The following is a 24,942-nucleotide window of genomic DNA, read 5'->3' on the forward strand; positions in this document are numbered from 1 at the left end:
TGGGGCCAGATCCTCAACTGGTGTAAATTGTCTTAGCTCTATTAAATGAATTTCTCCGCTGAAGTCAGTAGAGCGCCACTGACTCACAACAGCTGAGGATTTGGCAGAGTGGTGTTTATGGTGGCTTGAAGTACATATTCCTCATTAACAGTGTATTTATTTAGCTTGAAACTTCCATGCAAAGTTGGGTTCAGAGAGGAAAGTATTCTGAGCCAGAGGAAGGGGGGAATGGAATCCATCAAGTTGGCAGTTGTTCTGGTGGGATGAAACATTAACTGTGATGGCTTGATTAAGAAATAATGGATGTCTGCTTGGTTATGGAAGCATCAGGGGACACTTTAGTTGCATTGCTAAAGTGCTACCTACAATGATATCTGTAGCTTTCATAGGGTTTGGGCTGCGTTTATTTTCATGGTTAAATAATGTGGCAGGAATAAGGGAAATGTGTCTATTATTAGGGTAAGGATGGGGGAAGAACAATAGTCCTTGCCTAACATCTGCTGCCTTTTAGATATAATAGTTATGTACAGTTTTGTTTTTAAATATCTGGGATCACTATCACATAGACACTTAAATACAAGTTGAGTTTTTGTTTTGTAGCGTACATGAATTCATTGAGGGTACACATGGCTGTTCTGTAATGGATTAGCTCAGTGGTCCCCAACCTTTTCATCTGGCAGGTGCCAGATGAAGGACCGTGGCAGTGGTTGAGCATCCCCTGAAATGCCACCAAAATTCGGCAGCGACGCCTCTGGATGACGTCGCTTGTTGGTGGCAAGCTGTGTCATCCAGAGGCGTCGCCGCCGAAATGCCACTTTGGATGGATTCTCAATTGCCGATCAGGACACGGGTGCATTTAGATGCGTGCCCGCGGGCACCGGGTTGGGGACCCCTGGATTAGCTGGTCTTGTCCCCTATATTTTCATCCTCACCTTGACATATGCACCTTTGCATATCATCTGTAATTCTGCGTAGACCCTCACAGATAATATTCCATACTCACCTGCACATCAAATGAGAAATTCTGCTTGGTGGACTCACTCTGGCATGTGTTATGCCAACAGAATGCTGGGAGATTGTTAGTGAGTGAATCCGTTAACATGTGAAAGGGGGGTGGGGGAAAGTGTATGTTTCCAAAAGCCTTTTATTCATCCAAATGCAAACAGATTTTCATTGGGCTTCCAAAGAGCATGCTGGGAATCTTGGGAGGACACATCCCTGCCAATTGTCAAGAGTAGCTTTTGCTGAACCTGTGCCTCTGGGGGAAAAATGATCTCTCTTGGGCTGAGACTAACCACTGCAAATCTCAGATCAAAAGGCAAATGGTTGAGAAAGTTTTAAAAGCCACTGAAGAAGACTCCATCAGGGAGATGATTAGGCATCACTGCAGGCTCTGCATTTAAAAAAAATAAAAAATAAAAAAATGTAATCGCATAGTAGAAAGGAAATAGTTCCTGCATCACATGAATGGAATAATCACCTGAAAAAACTGAAGCCTCAGAAAAACTTCTCAGGATATGATAATTTCTAAACTGTTTTCCAGATTATGTATTTATAAAATTATAAAAGTCCTGCAGCTCCGCTACTGGGTGGGTGGGTAAATAAACTCTGTGGTTGGTTGGTTGGTTTGTTCCCAGTGGTGGAGCTGCAGGAATTTTGCATTACAGAGACCACGACACGATAGTACAACAGTTATAGGGGAGATGGGAGTATTGTGAATGTCTCTGCCAATCCTGCCATCTCTAACAGCTTCACTTCGGCTTCCCAGAGGGCTTTATGTGCATTCTGGGGTGCAAAATGGGGATACTGATAGTGACTTCCTTTGTAAAGCCCTTTTAAGATCTACTGGTGAGACTCGCTGTAGAAGAGTGAGGAGTCACTATTAGAATGTGATTTAATAGGACTGTTTGCAGAGCCTCCAAAAGTTTGGGATATGGATTAATATCTAGAAGTTTGGATGCTTATCCAAAGCTAAGGAGGCAACATGTGTGGGAGACCTTTGATCGTCCAGCCTCGCTAGCCAACCTGTACTCAAGAACTGGTAAACTCGGTCTTCATTGGAGGAAGGGCCAGAGGCTTGGTCCCCCTTTCCGGTGTGTCTGGGGGAGAATGGCAGGTGTTTGAACATCTTGCTTCCTTCAATAAAATGGGACTTTTCCTCCTTTGCATCCCATGGAAACATATGAATCCCTCCCCATCTTTCTCTTGTTCTGCCTTCCCCCATCGTCCTCCTACTTCTCTTCTCTCTCAAGTTCTCCCTCCCCAGAGGTAATATCGTCTCTGGTCCCTGCACCCCTTCCCTCCCCAGAGTTGAGTGCGCCTTTGTTCTCCTCGGTCCCTTAAAGTCATGGGGGAAGTAGGCCACATGTCTTTCCCACCTCCTGTCTGCTTCTAACAACTGCTCCCGTCCCATCTGCCTCTTTGCTATTCTCTGCCCTGCACTGAGACCGCAGAGGGCATTGTGGAGCGTGGAGGGCAATTGCCAGCTAGCCTCCTGCTTGCTTCAGCACTCCACCCTAGGGGCTGGGGACCAGTGGAGCTGTTACAAAAAACTCCTGCAGTCGCTGCCACAGCTCCCAGTGGGTCAGTGAATGGGATGGCTCTGGAAAGATGGGGTTGGGGAAATCTGGGTTATCCACATGACAGCTCTGCTGCTAAAAGTCCTAGGTAGGCTAATAGAGTGCTCCATTCTTCCATTAATGCTTTCACACTGTGCAAAGGACAGAGGAATATATACTATGTGAATACTGACGGGTTCTACAAAGATGTAGAAATGGGCCATAGTCCCCGTTGGTACCGTCCGATCCCACAGAATGTAGGCTGTCATTTGTTAAGTCTCTAACCCTTATGGTTGCAATGAGAACTTGAAGGTGATCTGATGCAGTGCTGTCTTCCTGAAACTAGAAGTTCAGAGAAACTATAACCGAAAAAGGCATGACCTGTCCCCATTAATCCAGTGGCATCGTGGCTCTCTACCCTAATGGTAGCATTGCTAACTGTTTTAGTGGGGAGAAATATCTGACTTCTTTTAGCTTGTGTGTGTGTGGGGGGAAGATACTACCACTGTGGATATTTTTTCCCAGTCTTACCTCTGCTTGACAGCTGTGAGTGGGTCAGGGTGGGTCATACAAAGAACTGTGCGTGTCTATGTTCCAGTAAATAATAGAGCATAGCTGTATTAGATATTGGCTGCAAAGAAGTGTTGGTGATGCGTTCAGGTGGATGTTTAAAGATCATGGTACTGTTACAGGAGAGGGGCTAAAATTGGATTAGTTTGATTATATATTCATATTAATCTGCCTAATGAGAGAATCAATTTTTTCCCCCCTTTTTCCTCTCACTGCCACAGCTGAAGAATAAGTTTATGAAGAAATTGCCCCGTGATGCTGAGGCCTCCAATGTGTTGGTTGGTGAGGTAGACTTCTTGGAAAACCCTTTCATTGCCTTCGTCCGGCTGCAGCAGGCAGTTATGCTGGGTGCTCTGACTGAAGTCCCTGTTCCTACCCGGTAAGAGAGTCTCCCTCAGCATGCAACGTGAATCAGAAAAGTGTTTTCACCTTTAAAATAATGACACCATTCCAAAAGGGAACCGTCTCCATTGCTTTCTGTAATGTAACTTGCAGTGGATTTATATATTTTACCAAGACTATCAGAACTTAGCTTACAAATCACCCCTTCTCTCATAATGAGATCTTGGATTTGTTGTAATATCTAATCTGTGAATGTACATAAACACTGATTAATGTAGCAGTAAAGGGACACTATTAACTTGAAATCTAGTCAGGGGGGAAAATGGAAGGAAGTACTACGCTCATTCCTGAATTCTGTGGTATTTTTTCTGGTTTTATAAGTACATTTTCTTCTTAAAAATGCTTTTTTCTCCCTTGTTGTCTCAAAGGACCCTAAAAAATAAATGGGGGACAGTGAAACTGACAAGATGCAAAGGGTGAAATTCTGGCATTATTAAAAAGAAAATAAAAGTGCTATCCCATATGAAAAGTGAATAAATTGGACAAAATCTTTCAATAATAGTCATTGTAGGTGTTACTTGTTGTTACAAGGAGCGCAGATTTTTCAGGCAGAAGTGTGATTTTTTTTTTTAAAGTAACCACGTCCCTTTTTGTGTTAGAAATTTAAGCCCTGATCTTGTAAATGTGAACATACTTAACTTCAAGTATGTGGATGAGATTGCTCATATGTTTAAAATAAAGCATATGCATAAACATTGGCATTATCAGGGCCATTAACTCACAAAATTGAATATATGACAGTTAAAAGTCTAGTCATATGCATAAAAATAGTCTTTAGTGATGCAGTTACATACTATTTCTCTATGCAATACATGGCAATGTCAGTTGAAAAAAGTGTAGAACCTTAGATACATGTACTGCATTTTTTGTGTATTCTAGATAGAAACCATGAAAGTAATTAGTATGAAAAGTATATAGTAAAATATACTTAAACTACCAATGAAGCATAATAAAGTTATAACAAAAAGAACAGGCTGCATACAGATGGAATTTTGGTTATATCACAGTGTTCTTTTTCAATTCCACCTCACTAGCAGAGGTGCTTCATTAATATATATTACTGTAATATATGTATTACTATATATATACCATTACCACTTAATGCCATTACATATTAGCACCTGACAACATACATATGTTTTAATATCAATGTACAGATTTAGTTTACATTGACAGTAAATACTGAGTTTGAAATGTCCTGGTAATTTCTTAAGTATGAGTATGCAAATACTTATTTTTACTTGAACATTACAATTTTTTTAATGTGTGTCCATTATATGATGAAAGTAATATTTGCACAGTGCTGAGAAAGTTAGAGGAGATATATATTATATGAAACGTTGTAAGAGGAGACATAAAGTACTTACATGAGCAAAGAATAACAAACTATTAAGGCACAAGATAAAACTGATATGGGAAGATAAATCTGTCAAAAGTCCACAGGTCTAAAGTTTATAAACGTGTATTACTAAGATTCGAAATACACGGAATCAAAGTTGCCCATATTCAAGTTAAATAATCATGGGTAAGTGGCAACTTGTCAGTAATTGTCATGAACTGGGCTCAAAGAGATTGATCTGTGTCTGATGTTTGGGTAACATTGCTTATTAACCGCGGTGCAGTGTGCATGTCTGAAATCTATGTCACTGGAGCATTAGGATGGAAATGCTAAGAAATGTTTGAATATGTTTAATTTATTTATATTTTGGGGTATTTTTTAAGGAATACATTAGAAAAAATAGGGTGGATTATTTTTAGCAATAATTGTTTTTGTTGTCTCAGCGTTACTGGGTGCTGTACATTTCAATACTTCAGTCACTAGTCTGATCCTGCTTATTTCTTTTTTAAATACATGTCTGTTTCTCAGTAGAGGTAAAATTAGACATCCTTTGTTCTGAAGTGAGAGCCGAAGTTGGATGTAGAGAAGCTTAATAACCTCATGAAATTATTCCAGAGTGTTATTGAAAACAATACAGCCTTCCATGTTCACATTTTTTCCAGGAAATATTATTATCCATTTGCTGTCCTCCAAACCAAATGTTAGCTGTAATCAGAGTAGGGAGGCTCATTAATGTGCTTCTGTGAGAAATGAAGAGCCATTTGCAGTGGTTGCATCCTGTAAAATCCAATAAAGGAAATCCCAGAAGGGCCCACATTGGCTATGATGAACTACCTCATCATTCGGTCATTTGTTCTAACCTCCCTGTGCAGTGAACATGTCTGCTGTAAAGTGCACTTCAGAACTCTCAGATCCTAAAAGGTGCAATAGGTGGAACCTTTTCTGTTTTTTTTTTTAATTTAGGTTTCCCTTGTTATGTTATCTGATAAAAACCGCAGCCAAAATTTTCAAACGTTGGTGCTCAAACTTAGACCTCCTCAAGCCATATTTAGTCTTGTACATAAAGTGGCCTTATTTTTTTGAGGAGCTGGGCTGCAGCTGTGCCAACACAGCAATGTAAACCTAGGGTTAGTGGAACTCGAGTCAGCTGACCGGCGTCAGGGAACCCTAGGCTTGAGCATCTTCATTGCGTTTTAACCTTGGGTTAAGGATTTTCTGACCCATCTCGAACCTAGGGCCTTGATGTCCATACTGCAGTACGCAGACTCGAGTCAAAGTAACCCTATCTGGGTGTACATTGCTGTGCAAACATGCCCTCACTGTATGAGTTACTGCAGCCTGAGACCAGATGGTGATTGCAGTGGGAGCTGCAGCTGCTCAGTGCTTCTAAAAATCAGCCCACTTCTATTTAAGAGCCTAATTTTAAATTCCCAGGTTTGAAAATGTTGGTCTAGAACTGCGAGTGCTGATTTATTTAGGGTGTCTGTATAATTTTGTAGTGTTATAATTGGAAATTTATTTACCAGCTGACCCACTCATTGCTGCTTATTCTCTTAATTAATTAGCCTGTTTTTCTTGAGCATCCATAAATATGCTGAGTGCTTCATAGACACAAGTGATTGCCCCCGCGGAGTTTACAGTCAGGGATCCTGCCTCATCCTGCTCCACTGAACTTGAAGGGAGCTGGATCCTGCTGTATGGGCATAAACTGAAGTCTGACTCAAGTAGAGAAGGTCAGAAATAACCTTGGGGAAAGCGAGGGAAAAGAAAAAGTTCCTAGTAATAAGATGACATAACAAGGCTACTCAGAAAAGTATGTTAGACATCTTAGTGCTTCCACTTTTAAAGCAAATTAATCTTGATTCCCATGGACAACATATCAGCTTTGACTTTCCAAGGGGGTAGAGCGTCATTTGTTGAGGAGGAAGATACAAGCACCAACATCGTATGGTTTAGAGGTAGGCTTTGCACTGAGCTCTCCGCAGGATGAAAGGCTAGTATTCTGTGCACCCCTTCATCCTCATTCCTTTCCTTCATGTTCCTTTGGAAATGTAGAACAAACACACTCTAAATAACCCATACCGTAAAATGTATCGGGCAGACTGATGGCTCTGTATTCCCTTTTTTATTGCCTCTAATTGTTGTTTGCTTTTGATTTCAGACTAATGTTTAGTTACAGAGCAGCTGATGCTTAATGGAAATCTTTGAAAGATTTTTCTATTTAGAAATCACTCTGCCTAGGCTTCGTTACTAAGAATATTTACATGAAAACGGAATCTTTGTTTAAAAGAAAGCAGCAAAAGCCCATGAGCTCGGTCTGAACAAAGACCCTGTTCTTATGCCATCTTACCATCCTTGGCATTAAAAAACAGGGAATTGAAATCCAGATGAGGAAATGTAAGTACAGCTGTTTTGCAATAGGATATTTTTCAACGTTTTCCATGAGGCATCATCGGCCCTTCACCCCATGCTGTATCTGTCCATTACAGATGCGATTTCCCAGGCTTTTAAAATCATGTCTATTCTGCTCATTTTGGTCTCTAGTCATTAATTTTAAATCTACAGTGCTAGGAATTTCTCACTTTCACAAGCACTTATTCACCACATTTACGCTAATGACTTGGGTGGGTCTTAATGAAGCTTCTAGACTAAAATTCTGCAGATGACCTTCAGATCTCCCTTCCTGCAGCATTAAGATGGGGGAGAAGGTAAAGAAACACCGAGAGGAGTTTTAAGGATATGTGGGCGAGGGTTATCAGTACAGAACTACATAGTTGAACCTGTGATTCTGCACCATTATTGTGCCTTGAAACCTTACCTGAAATTTAGTGACTTCTCCAAAATCACACAAGAAGCTTGTGGCAGTTGAGCCTTGATCTCCAGAGTCCCAGTTAAGTGCTTAATAACGAGATCATCCGTTTCTTTGGTCTGTTTTTTTTTTTTTTTTTTTTTAAGTGTAGACACAATCTGTGTCTTGCGCATTGTTCAGGATATCAGCGTCATCCCAATGACTGTGGCTCACTGGAACTTTTCCAGCTTTGGGGCATTCTCTGGGGAATCCTGACTCTTGGCAACAAGGGTTTACATTTCTCAGTCTCTGCTTCTGTATGCCACCCAGCCGGTTGCTTGCCTGGTGGTATGTTGACAAGGTGCCCAAACAATGAATCATCATGTGTGGTGAAGGAGGGAAAAACAAAAGACTTCACCTGTCTGGAGTCTTCATTTCCTTCTCCCAGAGATCAGTAACAAATAGCATCAATAACAAGCAGCGTCAGTCCAGTGTCCAGCGGTTTCTGATGGGAAAACTAACCCAGCTGGCCTTTCCGTTCCTCTAAGGAGGCATGTGCAATCACTCTGTTGATCAAGGGAACAAAATAAATAGCAACAGTGAAACAAACCAGAAAACAGCACCCTTTTCTGACGTAACCACCTTTAACCCTTAGAGAAATCCCAGCGTTTGGCTTTTTCCTGCTTTGGGGGGAGAGGGATTCTCCTCATGTGTGGGCAGCCCTGGCTTTCACCCTGTGATACTTCCTGCTCTGCCATGGATATTTTATATATGGAGTGCCCTGCCTCCTGGATTAGCAGCTACCACACAGCGATTGCAGGCAAGCCTGGCCCTAGGACACTGTGGCTCACTCTTGCCTCAACCCACTGTGGGGAGACGACACCTCCTCACAAGTATATTTCCCCCCCACTCCCCATCCATTGAGCTCTGATGCTTCCTTATGCCATTTAGTAGAGATTTCAGTCCACATTCTTTAGCATAAGCAGGCATAGCACCTGACCCCTCATGTATCCCTCCAGCAAACTGGGTTTAATTTCAGCACCAAAATCTCTGGAGTTGACTGAGATGCACGAAGGTTGTGCCCGTTTACACCAAGCTGAGTTTGGTCCTTAATCTCTTGCTAGAGAGCAGGGCAGTAATATGGCTGTGGTGCCTTTGTTTGGCCCCTTTTCCAGACAGACTGGATTTACAGTGCACATAATCTGCTTGATTTGCTCTGCTATGGAGTGTTTCTCCATCAAACCCAGCGTGAAACACAGGAGTTGCTGAAAGTTATCTTTTGCAATAATTCCCATGCTCTCAGTAAACTGAAATCCTAAAAACAGATCTCCTGTCTTGTCTTCTGTTGCAACGATCTAAGGGAGTGGATTAGTAACTGGATAACAGCATCTTTCATATCAAGATTGCATTGGATGCCAGATTGGCGTTGTCTGGCCTGCATTGTCTCAAATCAGTTGTCGTTAAATAGGTGGTCATATCACAAAACTGCCATCAAAATGACTGGGCAAACAGTGGAGATGCCAGTGGTCAGGCCTGGGGCTTGAACTACCCTTCCATGGCTCAGCTGTGACCCAGATCATTCATGGGTGAGCTACAGGGGCAGGGTGAATGTAGGAAGCTGACATTCCTGCTGCCTGGACTGTGGCTGTTTGTGGATAGACAGCTGTCAGTCTGGCACCTTTTAAAAATAAAAACACGGCCACAAGACCTAGATAACAGGTCAGCAGGTCGTGTTTGTTAGCACCTCAGCTTCGGCAGCCTGAGCTTGCTGGATGATCATTCAAAATACACGACCAGTGATTAGAAGCAAAGGCAGAGAAGCTAAAGAGCAATGATTTCATATTGAAGATATTATCAAATAGGTGTGTACATAGTAATAAGCAATTGTTGTCTAATAGGTATCAAATAAAGGATTAACGCTTAGTATATTGTAGATAGTGATCCCTGCAGTATATGTAAATTAAAAATAATCCACCTACATGTCTATGTGCCATGAACAGTGGCTGTGAAGCATTTACTATCAGCAAGGCTGTATTGTGTATTCCCACCAGGAACACAAGGCATGCCAAGCTTGATCAGTTTAGCTAAATTATTAAGAACTGAAGGCTGATTTAAAAGAATACTTTTCCTTCACACATGAGTAGCTGTCCTGGATGCTGAATCCTACAGATATTTCATCCCCAGAGATGCACTGATAGGCAAATGCAGTGCAGTGTGTTTCTGAGCTCTGTGGGATTGATGGCTCTAGAAAGGAAATATTAGATATTTTCAAGGATACTGTTTTTAATAAATTTAAGAAATTAAAACAGTTTCTTCCCATCACAAATACCCTCACCCCACCCCACCCCCACTGCCCTTCTAGCTTGCCTGGATGCCTGCTGCTCGCCTTCTAAGGAGACCTAAGGAGGCCAGTCTGTTTTGCTGGCTGATAGATGAGGAGAGTTGTGGTCTCACCCTTTTGGGGAGCCAAGGGAGCTCTGAGGGATAAGGGAGTGAGCAGTTTCTGAACCCCTCCTGGAGCACAGGGGCTAGAACTCTGCCTTGCTTGGGTCTCACAAATTGAGAGAGACTCTCTACATCCCTTCCCCAGCCATTGCAGCAAAACTCCCATCGTTGACAGAATTAGCTAGGAATAGGAATAATGTTGGGGAAGTATTTAATGTAGCTGTCCTTCTAAGAGAATTTAGCAGTTGGAAATAAAAAAGGGCCAGCACTGTGTGACCAGCCAGACCATTAGCAAGGGCTTTCCAGACTTCCAGGGGTCTGCAGAGCCCAGTTTGGGAACCACTGGGCTATATCACACTTGGACAGTATCTGCACGTGAGCAGTACATGTTCCTGGTCTCTGGGCATTTTGAGGAGTATCACATTTTAGCTGCTGCCTGCACCTGGCTCATGAATTAGGTTGCAGGAGTTACCGCTGGTCGCTAGACCCCTCTGTGTAGTGCCATCACAGCACTGGTTTGATGAAGAAAATACAAAGAAACCTGAGTAACAGCTGAGCCAAGATGTCTGTGTGTAGTGGTGACCTAGGTCTTTAGGGGAAAGACTCCAAGGACCGCATAACTGAAGGAAGAATTTGATCCCCTAATTTGCTAGGTTAGCAAGTTTTGAGTAACTGAAGTGTGTGAATCTCAGAGGGAGACGTACACTAGTTAAGCTGTTGACACAAAGGCCTAGTCTCATTCCTCCTATGGGCCAATGGCCTGACTATGAAGGGAACTGAGCTCCTGTTGAAATCGGTGGGAGCAGTGGTGACTCTGCAATTCTGAAAATCCAAGCTCAAAATAATGCATTTTGCAATTTTTCCTAGATTCCTTGTATTTTGTGCAACTTTTACTTGAATTTACTGTACACTGAAACAAGATTCACCTTGGGTTTTTTTTTTAATGAAATACAACTGCGTTGTGGGTTTGGAATGAAGTCTTCAAATGTGCCCAGTGCTGGCCTAAATCTGGTCCTGTTGAAGTCAGAGAGTTTTACCAGTGACTTCAGTGGGAGCAGTTAAGTGGATGCTGATTCCTTTTGAAAATCTCACTCTTAATATCTGATTATATCCAGTGTGTTTTACAGGAAGTGGAATGGATTGCATCTCTAACTACTACAGTATGATCCTTGTAAAGATGAATCTCTGTGTTCGCGCTGTTTACTGATTGTAGATGAGTTTATGGTACAATGAGTAAATGGTACAGTTTGCTATCCTGGACGGTAATAGTCTGTTTGGTTTTGGTCAGATTCCTGTTCATTTTGCTGGGTCCGAAGGGAAAAGCTAAGTCCTACCATGAGATTGGTCGATCCATTGCCACTTTGATGTCGGATGAGGTAGGCATCTTTGCATACAGTGTCCAATTGTTTTCTGTTGTTGTTTCGTCAACCTAGATGGTAGCCATCCTCTTCTTTAGCTGTATAGTAACTTTTTGGGTTCCACATACCAGTACCGTGCATGAGGCTACTTTGGATGGCAAATTGGGTGATGGATCCATGAGTGCTGACTTTGTGTATAGCTGAGATATCAAATTCTGATTATCTTTAAATTCCTCTTCTTAATTATTTAATCTGCCTCCACACTTCTGTAAATGTGTAGAACTAGAATGTGTTTCTTTCCTGCTTCTTTCCCTGTAATCTGTAATTTTTTCAAATACATTGGAGTTACTTTATAAACTGTGCTTTTTTATTCACATTCCAAGATCACAGGTACCCCACAGCAACTCTGACAGTGCATCTTATTGTCGAAATAGTTACACCCACCATGTGTTGCCCTGTGTCTGAGAGCACTGCTTTAACTAATAATTGCACATTACCCCCCTAATTACTTTCTAATAATACACACCAATAATGTGATATGATACTATCTACATAAGTTAAACATTCTTCTCAGTGTCTCTTGGGCTCTGCACAACTGTATCTCACCAACATCTTAGCGTTTTCTCTTTCTTCTTGTGCTCCTTTGTTCTCTGACAATTCCCTTGGTTTCATTCACCCACTTCAAACTCTGTTCCGAGCACAGGGGCGGAATATAAGAGAGACAATCTCCTAATTTCCCAGGCACCAAGTGTCCTCTCTCTCCTTCCTCCAATGCCTCTTTAAAGTCCACTAGTTTTCAAGTGCTTCCATATGCTGATCACCCCCCCCAACCTGAATTGTCATTTTGAAAGGTTCAAAATACGTTTATGAAAATAAATCTTAGTATTCTTTTGTCTCTGTTTAACCACTGGCTTCAGCCTCACTCGTTTACTTCCAGTTGGCCCAACTTGGTATGTCTCACTAAATTATTTCCCTGTGTTGCCAGGACCTTTGACACTGGTTCACTTCAGTCCCTTCTGTTCTCTGCATATGGTCCACAGTAGTTTAGTCTCCTGTGGGCTGTAATACTCTAGTCAAGTTTCAGGTGTTGGGTTTAGTGTGCGGATGCTGGGTGGTATTGGTGGCCTGTGATCCTGGTGGTCTCTCTGGTCTTAAACTCTCTGACTCTATCAGTAGAGGTGGCCAGAAGACATTTCATTAAAAATGCTGAATAAAATGTTGAAGTTATTTCTGTTTCATAGGGTTCAGAACTGACCCCCCCCCCTCTTTTTTTTTTTTTTGGTTTCTTGACATTTTTAGTGACTTGTTAAAATTGAATGACTTTTCCCCGACCCCGCACAAAGCATTACTGAAATGTTTGTTGAAAGTTTTTGGCTACTGAAAATTGGCTTTGTGGCAAATGAAAAATTTTGCTAACATTTTTCATAAAAATGTTGTTAAAAACAAAGCATGTCAAGAAAGTCATGTTTTTTTGGTGGGGAAGAGCAATTTTTTTTTTAAAAGCCATTTTTGTTTTAAAATCTTTTTGTTCAAAAAACATTGGCCAGCTTTGCTCTGAGGTTCATATCTGACTGGCTCAAGTACCACTGATATATATATCGGGGGGGAGGGATAGATCAGTGGTTTGAGCATTGGCCTGCTAAACCCAGGGTTGTGAGTTCAGTCCTTAAGGGGGCCACTTAGGGGTCTGGGGCAAAATCAGTCCTGCTAGTGAAGGCAGGGGGCTGGACTCAATGACCTTCAGGGTCCCTTCCAGTTCTAGGAGATAGGTATATCTCCATTAATTTATTTATAAATTAATTTATATTTTTTGTAGTGTATTGAGTATGAGTCTATTAAAGCTTTTCTGAAAGATCTGTTGTAAGTCTTGGCTGTAGAAAATAGTAGAACTCTTGCTGCATTGAGATTTTTGCTTCTCCTGCAGGTGTTCCATGACATTGCCTATAAAGCCAAAGACAGGCAGGACCTGATCGCTGGAATCGATGAGTTCCTGGATGAAGTCATTGTGCTTCCACCTGGGGAGTGGGACCCTGCCATCAGGATAGAGCCCCCCAAATCTCTCCCATCTTCTGATAAAAGGTAACAGCAGGGAGTAGCAGGGCTCATGTCAGTAACAACAGAGTAGGATATCCTGGGCCGGCGTGTTAACTAGAGAAGATGAAGGGCGTGCGATAAGTTGAACCCAAGAACTTGTGTTTCATTAAAGCAAGTGATGTTTATGTAGGCAGGGCTGGCTCCTGTTCTCAGTTATATGAGAGTGCAGGGCAACTGGGGTTGAGTATCTTGAGGAAGACATGCTTGGCCCCGTTTTTTAAAGAGCATTTACTCTCCGAGCTTGAGGTGAATGAGGGTTGCAAGTGCAAACAGTGCAGTGGAAGGGGAGGAATAGGAAGGGAGCAGAGGAGTCGTCATTTTTTCCCCTTAGCATTGAATTTTCCACATGACACGGTAGAAGAGAATGTGCCTGAAAGCAGTGTCTGAGAATGTTGAGTTACGCTGTAATTTCAGGTCTTTGTAATAACCCTGTGGGGAATGTCCCTGCAGCACTGTACTTGTACCAGCACTACTTTGGAAGAATCTGTGTCCTAATACAGCAAGCCATTTGTAACTGTAGTTAAGCTCAATATTGAATTTTATTTTACAGCTTCCAATATGCAAAGAGTTAATCCCTTATCTGCAGCATGCCGGCCTGGCTGCTTGTATAGCAGGAGCATTCTGTGGTGGTTAATGTGCCACCACTTCAGAAAGGACGTGACATATAAGGCTTGTGTGATGGAGCTGAGTATAGATTTTTGTCCTATAGTGTGGAACACAGTGAATCCTCAGTGTGACTTGTCTTTCTGCATAGGAAAAACATGTATTCGGGTGGGGAGAATGTACAGATGAATGGAGACACGCCTCATGATGCGGGCCATGGAGGTGGGGGCCACGGTGACACTGAAGAACTACAACGAACTGGCAGGTCAGTGACAAATTGTCTGATTTGTTCAGCATGATGCTTTGCCCTTTTAGCCCCTTTAACTTTGCATCTTTTAATGTTGCTCTCACCTGCTATGCACATGGCTACCATTTTCAGAAGTAACCTGTGATTTTTTTTGAGAACTTTTAAAGGATCCTGAGCACCAGCCCTCTGTAACTTCAAGGTGTCTTAGCTTGGAGACTCAAACAACGAGAACCCCTGAATTGCTAGTCACTTGTGAAATGCTTGGCCTATGAAGGTGTGCAGTTACGCTGATCATTATGAAGTGCATACATCCTAAATACCAATTCTTTTCCATTCATATTTGTGGAAATGTTTTAGCTGTTTGCAGGCTATCACATGTTTATAAAATAAATGTTCAAAGCCATCAATTGTCAATAAAAGAGAGATCCTGTTTCCTGACATTCCTGTTACAATGTAGAAGAGCCCAAACGAGAGATTTAATAGAACAGAAGCTGAGAAGATAATGTCGCATGAGGCCTGATTCCCTGTTCTGTTACTTCGGTTTCGTGCCAGTGAACACCATTGGTTTTGATGGAGTTACATTGGTATCAAACTAATGTTAAACAGAATGTAGAGTTAGGCCCGGTTCAGTTCAGCAACACAGTGTCAGTGTAGTGTGTTACTGTAATTGAGATGTGTAGCTCAGGGAGATATCTAAAACTGTTCTCTTTTCCCACTCATTACACTGCCACACTGGATGGGAAGCCAAAGTAACATTCCTCAGTTTTTGAGATGATCGTTCCAGGCTATTACTATTTCTTAGTAACATGGGGCTTTGTAAAGTGCTTTGAGATTCCAAGACTATTCCCAAATATAAAACTTTGCTGAGATATAATGTTAAGGTTATAAGTCAGATATCAGTTAAAATATTATTGGAATGTTTGCAGGTATTAAAAAAATAAAGCTGAAAGCCTGTTATTACAAGTTAGTTAATGTTCCTTCTTAGAAAGGCAAGAAATTCATGTTGTCATAAAGAACCATAACAGTAATCTTGTGCTTGTCTGTGATCATATCTCTTTAATGTTCTGTGTCTGAGTTGCCTGAGAATGTTACAGATTTGTTATCTTCCAATCAGTAAATAGTTTGGAAGGTAGATGGGTCAAATGCAATTATACCGATGAGTTGTGGTGTTGGTGGACTATATGACAGAGAGGATAAGAAGTGAGATTTGTGCTTCTCATGCCAACAGTGGATGATTGACGCCAATGGGCATCAGTACCAAAGTCACTCTTGTAGTGTGAAGTTACTTACCCTGTTCTCTGTACAATGCCCACCGGAAATGTATACAAACCAAATTCTCTTCAGTTTCTTATTATTTAAAAAGAACGTGCTTCCTATGACTTGAGTTTCCCTTGCCCTCCAAATCAAGGTGGAGACATTGGACTTGTGATCCCCTCTTACCACTTGACTCCCAATTCTACTTTTGGTAAATATGTTGAAGCATTTTCCATTTAGCAGTTATCTGACTCAAACACCCATCAATTTATGCCTTGTGTAGAAATAACTGCAATGACCCATATCCTTTCAGATTGCATAGCCTCTCATTTTTGATAATGTCCCTGATTAGTTGCTCATCATAGTAAATGTTATTGTAAGACTTTTTTTTCACCTTCTTCTCTTGCCTAATCTTATTTCCTCAGATTTTGTGGTGGTTTAATCAAAGACGTAAAGAGGAAACTACCTGTCTTCGCCAGTGACTTCTATGATGCTTTAAATATCCAAGCTCTTTCAGCCATTCTCTTCATCTACCTGGCCACAGTGACCAATGCTATCACTTTTGGAGGTCTGCTTGGTGACGCTACAGACAACATGCAGGTTAGAAATAATTTCAAACTCATACAAACAATGCAGGCCCAAATTTCCTCATTTCGAGAGTAACAGGGAAGCAGATGGGCCATGTATAAAGAATGTTTACTTATCACAAAATTTATCCTGCTGCTCTGACTAAAATTACCCTCACTTCTGTGCCTGTTGTTGTATTTCTCTTCTTTTAGCAATTGCAGATGCAGTTATATTAAACTGTGTGTGAGCAATAGGCAGGAGAAAGAGGGAAGGCCATTTCTGTATCAAAAATACTGGTGCATTTCAAGTGTGCTAACTGCTTTTGTGCATTATTTAATTTGAACTAGGTGTATTAATTCTGATTCACACTTTCCATGTCATCAGAGCTTAACAGAGCATGTTTTGCCTGATGCTTAACTTTGTTGGGTCTTCTGTCTGTCTCAAAAAAACACTGCTGTGTGGTTGTCCACCAGGAACGGAAGGGATAAGGAGGTAGACTGAGGAATTGTTTTAAATGTGTTTTGAGACAGACACTACAGACAAAATGTAAGATGTTTAGAATGATTAACTCTGTAATTAAAAAAAGGGTCAAATCCTGATACTTTTACTGCATACTCAGGCAGTTCTCCATTGAAGTCAGTGAGAGTTTTGCATGCGTAAGGATTAAAGTGATAGTGTCAGGATGTGGCTTGGTAATATAAATGCAAATAAATGTAATATAAATACAAACAAAAATAGTTCTATCTTAACATTACTATCAATTACTTATCTTAGACCTCAGTGCATTTCAGCTGTGTTTAATTCTCCTTTGGCCTTTTTAAAATTGAAACCCACAAATATTTATTTTATTTATTTAGAGTCAATTGCAATTAAATAATGCTCATTGAACAACTCTGATTGCCTAACAATAATTAAATTTACAGTAGCAGTAATGAATTTTTATTTATTTACTTAGATTTATTTAAAAACAAACAAATACCTAGGAGTGGCTAGCCAAGGTTCTAGACTCCCCTGCCATAAGTTACAGCACCAAATAAAATACAGCAGCCTGAAGAACATCAAGTATCAGGGGGTAGCCATGTTAGTCTGTATCCCCCAAAACAACAAGGAGTCTGATGGCAGCTTAATGACTAACAGATTTATTTGGGCATAAGCTTTCGTGGGTAAAAAAAACATCCCTTCTTCATATGCAAGAACATCAAACTTCCTTTCTTCATACAAATTTGGCTAATTTCAAAAGCCCATCTCCACCGCAGTCACACAGAGTAAATTGGTAAGAGAAAATAGATATAGAAGAGAAGGACCCTCAACCACCAATGATCATCTCTCTACAATTGTTGAGCAATGATCCTATGGCATATGCCCACTGGATCAGAACAGAATAGCCCTGTTCCACTCCAGAAGAAGGTGAAATTTCCTGTAAAAGGGATGCTGATACACCACAGAGTTTAATGCACCAGAGAAGAATATCAGCACAGCCATTTATTTAACTCAGGCAAAAAAACTTTGAGGTTAATGCTTAACTGTTTACCCAGGGAAAAAAAACTGCATTAGCAAAACTTAAACACTACAAAATTCAGAAACCCACAGGGATGGTTCTTGATGTAAAATGCTAATGACCGTTAACATATTAAAAAAAACAACCCTCTTACCTGTCGCATGTTCAGTACAGATTGAGTTCTCCAGAAATGTTAGATTTACCTTTTCCTTTAGCAAATAAAAAAAACATTTTTTGGTAAGCAAAACAACAGCAGCAATAACTGTGCTGTCCATCCTTTGAGGACTGCTACTGATGTAAGTTTGTGATACTTTGGGTAAGTTTATTGTGCTTTCACAATGAATTTTAGTAACTGGATAATAACTTTTCAGTGTTGGATCTGATTGGGTCTGGGGCAGAGAGGTATTTCCACTGCCATTCTGCTCTGAGGTTTCCGTCAACAGAAGGGCATCTCCAAAGCCTTGATAGAAGACCCTTATGTGGGAGCTGCTGACGAGATGCATTGAATTGCCTCCCCTGGCCATGAGCCCATCCCACACTTTTCTGTCCACCTTTGGGCCTTCTCTGTCCCCATGCAGAGTGTGTGGCCATTTTTTGCTGCCTCTGCCTTTTCCCTGGGAGACTTTCTGCCACCTGGAGCCCAGTCTGTGAGACATTGAAACAAAGCAGTGATAGAACGCGGGAAGTTTTCAAAAGAAAAGTTGGTCATCTTTATTCTCTAGTAGGAGCCCTTTGTTATCTTTCATGATATTGAGGCTGCCAGGTGCAGAGAGTGATGAATAAACACATTTTGTTTAACATCTTGCAGGCTGGGCTGAAGTTATTCTTTCAGGAACCATGTGCATCATCTTTGTATCTGAGCATGCTGCCTTCCTCTGATTTAATCTGGAATTTGTTTGATGAACGTGACAGTCTTGTTTCTCACTAGTGTCTCTGAGAATCTGAAGTCACGACTGGGCACGAGAGGCAGCCTGAAGAAGGACAAAGAGGGAAGAAAAGAGACTTTGGTGCACTAGTTTATTGCTTGCTTTGTGTTATGCCTAATCTAGCTGTGACAAAGAAGATGCCCATAGAAAGGCAATATCTACCAGATTGCACTTTTCAGTGCGAAATGATTTACTCCTAGTTTTGAAAAAGGAACGCGCTAGTATCCTGCCTTTAAAAATACTGGTTTAGTAACACAGCAGTTCTGTGGCAAACATAAATGAAATGGAGCATCTTATGATAGGATTCCAGAAGCCAAGAGAAACCATGACTGAGTCCTGTGATGTTTTCTCTTGTTTGTGTGCTTGTCTTCCAAATGCATCTTCCACCTTACATCTTCCAGAGCTGAGAGATTGCCATCAATGTGTGGTGTGGCCTTGTTTACGCTGGCACTTTTTAAATACCTCTCACCACTGCACTCCTACAAATGGTAGCAATGGTGGGAGACTGGTGCCTTTAACCATCATTAGACTTACTCGGAACAGGATTGGACAACATGGTGGTATTAACACCAGCTACCTCTCTACACTGATGCTGCCACCAGTGAAATCACACCAGGGTTCATATGCTGTTGGAGTATTTTTAGAAAATTGCTAGTGTGGACACAGCCTTCGATATCCAAAGTGTAATTCACTTCTCCAAGTGTTCTCTGCCTTCAATAGATTAGTTAAGGATAAGTTATCCTGAGTGAGTACTGGCAAAACTCAGAAGACCCAGATCCCTCCATGGATTTGTATGAAATTCTTAGCTACTGAGCACAATGCTAAGTTTAACATCTCTAGATGGTGTCATTGCTGGCTTGATTTCCAGCATGCACACTGAATGGGAAAAAGTCTTCAATCTTACTTAATTCTGCCAGAATTCTGTCTTGCTGTCTGCCTAGAGTTGGAGAAGAGAAATAGAAGCAATCTGAACACTTATTTTTATAAGTTTCTTTGGGTCATTCCGTTGGAGAATATGTTCCCAAAGTATGACAGTTCACTTTCTCCCTCCTTTAACAAACCTTCATCTTCCTTCCCCATCCAATGAGGACTCTGCTAGTGCATGGCAGAGCAGATTGACACCAACACTTGCATGGGGCAAAGTCAATATAGACATTACCCCACAATGCAACCTCTTATCTCTTCAAAAACTAGGTTCATTCTCTAGGCTGTCCCTGCTTTGCAGATTCTCTTGAGCAGCACCGCACAGGCCAAGGAGTTGTCTGAGATCCATGCTTGCCTGTCTGTCTATGCTTGGAGATTACCTCTGTCTAAATGAGCGGCTGGGAAGCTCACCAAAACAGAAAAGGACAACGGAAGCCACAGCTAGTTTTGGTTCAGGGAAGCAAGAAGGGAGTGGATGGTTTCTACTTTGAATTAGAGCATCCTCACCACAATCTTCCTGAGTTATAGAAGTGTACCATATGGGGAAATGGCCTGAGATTGCTCTTTCCAACTGTTACTGCTCAGTGAGTAACACTCTTTCATGGTACTCTGACCCTCTGAGCTGTTCAACATCTGATTTGATCATTCTCCAGTCAATCTTTCAGCCACTCCCTATGCATGCATTTTAATGCACTCAGGGCTTTCCCAGACAAATGCCTTTTGTACTGCAGAAATGAAGCACTGACACTGCAAGGGATGTTGTATGTACCGTGCACAGCAGCCGGGTTGGTGATGCCTTTAGTAGATTTAGACATTTAATTTTATTTCACAAATTTGGCACAAAGCACAGGAAAATCATTACTGAGATTGTTCCACAAAAAACGAAGCTTCCCAAATCTGCCTGGGCATCATGCAGTGGCGGATCAAGTGACTAGAGAGTCTCGGCAGACATCCCAAAGCAGTCTGTCACCACCAGCTCGAGCTTTAGATAACCTGCAGTCCTTGCCATTATTTGAAAAAAGTGGTGCATCCACTGTTCAAATCATAGGATTCCACATGAAGCAAAATGCCACCTTCTGGTTCCCTTGGCTGCTTTGGAATGTAGAGGCATAGTGGAGCGTTCTCTGTGCTCAAAGCTTCTTCAATTACCAAGGGGGTGATTTTTCAAAAGCACGAAGCCCTGGCCCAACATTGGTCCTCCTGAAGTCAACGGTAATTGACTTCTATGGGTGAAAGTCCAGGCCAACATATGAGTGCTTTTGAATACCTCACCTAAACTTTTAAAGTTTCTGAAGTCGCTACAGATTCATTTACTTCTCAGAAAGTGCAGATCTAATTGAGCAGATGTCAACAAGGCTCTTGGAGTAAATATTTGTAAGCTTTATTTTTAGTAAGAAACCTTTGAGCATGAGCAATGCCTTTTATTATCAGAACCAAATGTGTTATGGATCAGAAACTGCTGTGGGAATTGATTCTTCAGAAGAGAGAGGTTCCATCTGTCTGGGCTACCCGAAAAGAGGAGTAGAGGAAACCATTTGTCAAACATTAGGACTTCTTCCAAGTTCATTTCCCTATTACAGGCGTCAAGACTTGGTCAGACCGTCAGCTGGGGCATCAACTGCCCTGGCTTTGTTGATTCCAGTGGAGCTATGCTGATGTACACGAGTTGAGGATCTGGCCCTGAGAGTTTTCCAGTAGTTTGTCACCTATACAAGCTATGTTTCAAGAAGTGAGATGCATGCATATTGTTACAATTTATGCCGTTTGTTTCTTGTGGATAGTTAAATAATATCATGAGTCCTAAATCAGTGTTTATCATCACAGCTTCTAGCGTTTGACCCAGGGAGCTAGCCAGAAAGGAATAGCAGATATGGCCAATCTTTCTTTGGAACCTTGCATCAAGGTTTTTTGTTTCTAAGAAAACATGCTATTCTTAATTACAGCCATGTTAAGGAATGTTGAGGAAAAGAAATTCCAGATGCAATGGAATCCATGCCATGGGCTGTGATGCTCTTGTTGTGATTAGTGCTGAATGAGAGAAGAGGAGTCAGTTGTACAAATACCATTTCTTCTGTTGAGAGGAACTGAATCATTGTCAAGAGCTGCTCAGAGAAAATGGATAAAGACTCATAAATTCCCGGGACTCCTTGTAATGCCCATCTGCTTTTCAAGGAGTCTTTGCTATAAATTTTTCCCCACAATCGCTCACCGCCACAATAACTTTCAGGACTGGGCAATAATGAAGTCCAAGTGCAGTCACTAATGCCTGCCACTAGCATTTAAAGATGAAAAAGTCCAAGAACATAATCTAAACCATCCTCCAGGCAAGGCAAGATTGTTTCCTACAATACATTTTCTATATCCAGTTTAGGTCCAAGTGTGAGAAGAAATGGAGCTTCCACTATTCCCTTTTGCAATTTTGTTCTACAGTCTAATATTTCTCACTCTCAGGAAGGTTTTCCTGTTGTCCAGCCTGAATTTCCTTTATTTTTAAATCATGTTGTTGCATCTCTAAACCTCTCTTTTCTCAGTGCTCACACACTCCAAGTAATGCTGTGTTTGGCAACTAAAACATGATTGCCATCAGAAAACATTACCTTATACAAAGCTCGGTTTTTAATTTTGGGGATGGTGATTTTTGCATTACACAGGAAAATAGTGGTTTAATAGTCTATGGTAATATTTATGGAAGGAAAAATTACTTCAAATATTGTCTTCTGACTCCACAGTAGGACTAGTTCAAAATTGGGGGGGTGGGGGGATTGCACAGACTCCCTCTTCTGTCATCACCGCCACGCCTCAAATATTTTGTCAGAATTTTGAACTAATAAATATTCTGACCACCAGCTCTCAGGAGATCAGCTCTCTGTGAGACGTCAGGTGCACATTCATCATGCAGCCTGAGATACATGGAACAAGGGTCAGTCTGCAAGCCGCTCATTACAAGACCAGGGACCCATCACCATGTGTCCTGATCATATTTTGGCATGTGCCTCATTAGTTCACAGTTCTTTTATAGTCCTGATTCAGCAGAGCACTTACGCACATGCTTAAATTCTCCCCTTAAGTCTACCCCTAGTCAGTGGAACAAAATGTGCACAAGTGTTCTGCTGCATCAGGGCCCAAGCTCTGATTGCAGAATGTTCTGAGGATGTGTGCGAGAGGGGGAGGGGGAAGAAAACATGGCTTGACTTAGGATCCTTGGGACAGTTTACCATTTTAAAAAATCTTCCTAGAAATGGAACCCATTCTATCTGTGGAGTCATTCTGAGGGAATAAAAGTGGAGTCCCTGATGCAATGTTTACAATTAGTGCCCACAGTATAACCACACTGTGAAGTGGAACTATGAATGAAACATACAAACTAGGTCGTAATCTTGCAATTGGATCCACTAATGTGAACAGTCCAATTGCAGGAGCTAGACCAGTGGTCCCCAATGTGGTGCCCGCGGACGCCATGGCGCCCTTTGGGGCATTTATGTGCGCCCACCTAGTGCCCAGCAGGGGAGAGAAGCCATAGCCCCACACCTGCAGGGGACAGAGAACTCCAGGGATGCAGGCTGCGGGCGTGGATGTTCTTTGTCCCTGGCAAGCACGGGGCTGTGGCTTCTCTCTGGCTTTTCTGGGGCTGCAGACTGCGGGCACCGGTGTTCTCTGTCCCTGGCAGGTGCGGGGCTGCAGCGTAAGCTGGAGAGAAGCTGTGGCCCCGCGCCTGCTGGGGACAGAGAACTCCTGGGCTACAGACTGCGAGTGCCGGTGTTCTCTGTCCCTGGCAGGTGCGGGGCCACAGCTTAAGCTGGAGAGAAGCCGTGGCCCCATACCTGCTGGGAACAGAGAACTGCGGGGCTGCGGGTGCCAGTGTTTTCTATGCCTGGTCGGCGCAAGGCCCACCTACTGTCCAGCAGGGGAGAGAAGCCGGGCTCCGCACCCGCTGGGGACAGAGAACTCCAGGGCTGCAGGCTGCGGGCGCCAGTGTTCTCTGTCCTCCCGGCTTCTCTCTGCACTGCCCAGAACTGGCACCAAAAACAAAAACAAAAAAACCCACTCTGACTCTGCAGAGTAGATGGCATGCCACCCCGTAGCGTGTGCTGCCCCAGGCATGTGCGTGTTCCACTGATGCCTGGAGCCGACTCTGTATGTGAGTAATTGCTGGCGCCCGCCACACTCTTCTGTAAACATGAATGTGCTCCTGGGCACAAAAAGGTTGGGAAACACTGAGCTAGACCATGGCTATTATTTGGGGATGGGGGGAGGGGGGGACAGAGAAGTCATGATGCTCGCTACAGAGTTGAAAATAAAAGTTAAAGAACAGAACTGCTTTATAACTCAGTTATACATTATTTTAATAAGAACCTTCCAGTCATGAGAATATTTCAAAATTTCTATTTTGCAGTTTAAAAAGCAATATATCAAAATAGCTCTTTTATGAGAGGCCCTGGAAGTTTTTCTAAGTTCGGGTTTTTTTTTTCAAGTTTCCAGTGCAGTGTTTGTAATAAATCAAACGTCTCCATTTTGAGACTGTAGTTCCTTTTAACAGAGTGCAGAAATAAAATAAAAAATGGTCTGCAAAAGCTGCAGTTTGATCTCTGTAATAAGTCAAAGGTCTCTATGTTGATCCAAGAAGGAAAAAACCTATGTCAGAGTGAGCTGATTCCAAATGGAAGATTTTGTCTGTAACTCGTTGATACTGAGAAGGTTTTGTTCAGCTGTGTCAGTGCTCATTCATCAGTGCAGTGTGGTTCCTCCTGCCATTGCGTCCCTCTCCATGATAGTGAGGTTAGGAGCCAGAAAGCCTATGGCACAAGCGATAGCCATTGAAGTGTATACCAACTACCCTCTAAACTAAGAAAAAGAGACGTTGAGGAAGATGAAAAGGAAAAGTAGGAAGTAAATCTAGACCTTCTCCACAGTGAGTGTAGAACCATGCTCTGTGATGTAGAGGAGAGGAGTGATGGTCTTATGTTTAAGGCACTAAATTGGGACTCAGAAGATCTGGACTCAAGTCCTGGTTATGCCACAGACATCATGCCTGACCTTGGGCAAGTCACTTAATCCTCTTGTGCCTCAGTTCTCCATCTATGAAATTCAGATAGTAATATGTCTTTTCCTCTACCCTTTAACTGCCTGGTCTGTTTAAACTGTAAACTCTTCAAGGCAGGAACTGTCTCTTACTGGGTGTTTGCACAATGAGGCCTGGAACATGGCTGCAGCCTCTAGGCACTACTGTGATGTTATTGATATAAACTGGGACCATATAGAATATGGTTTGCAACCAAAGTCCTGTAGTGGCACCAAATCTTATGTAAAGTGGGTCATATAAGGTGTCTAAGACCAGGTTATGGGTGGCTGGTTATGATTATGCTGTCTGT

The 24,942-nt window shown here is 42.0% G+C and overlaps 1 protein-coding gene across 9 annotated transcripts in view; it reads left to right on the top strand.

The window, feature by feature from the left end:
* SLC4A4 (solute carrier family 4 member 4) overlaps nucleotides 1-24,942 on the top strand; it is a 266,082-nt gene that overhangs the window by 179,340 nt on the left and 61,800 nt on the right. For all 9 annotated transcript variants that reach the window (XM_030565189.1, XM_030565188.1, XM_030565181.1 and 6 more), the window contains 5 exons: nucleotides 3,350-3,507; nucleotides 11,391-11,478; nucleotides 13,385-13,539; nucleotides 14,309-14,422; nucleotides 16,084-16,258. In XM_030565189.1, the coding sequence (XP_030421049.1) occupies nucleotides 3,350-3,507; nucleotides 11,391-11,478; nucleotides 13,385-13,539; nucleotides 14,309-14,422; nucleotides 16,084-16,258 (690 nt within the window). The remainder of the gene's footprint in view (nucleotides 1-3,349; nucleotides 3,508-11,390; nucleotides 11,479-13,384; nucleotides 13,540-14,308; nucleotides 14,423-16,083; nucleotides 16,259-24,942) is intronic.

This window comes from Gopherus evgoodei, chromosome 5 (genome assembly GCF_007399415.2).
Source record: "Gopherus evgoodei ecotype Sinaloan lineage chromosome 5, rGopEvg1_v1.p, whole genome shotgun sequence".
Lineage (NCBI taxonomy): Eukaryota > Metazoa > Chordata > Testudines > Testudinidae > Gopherus > Gopherus evgoodei.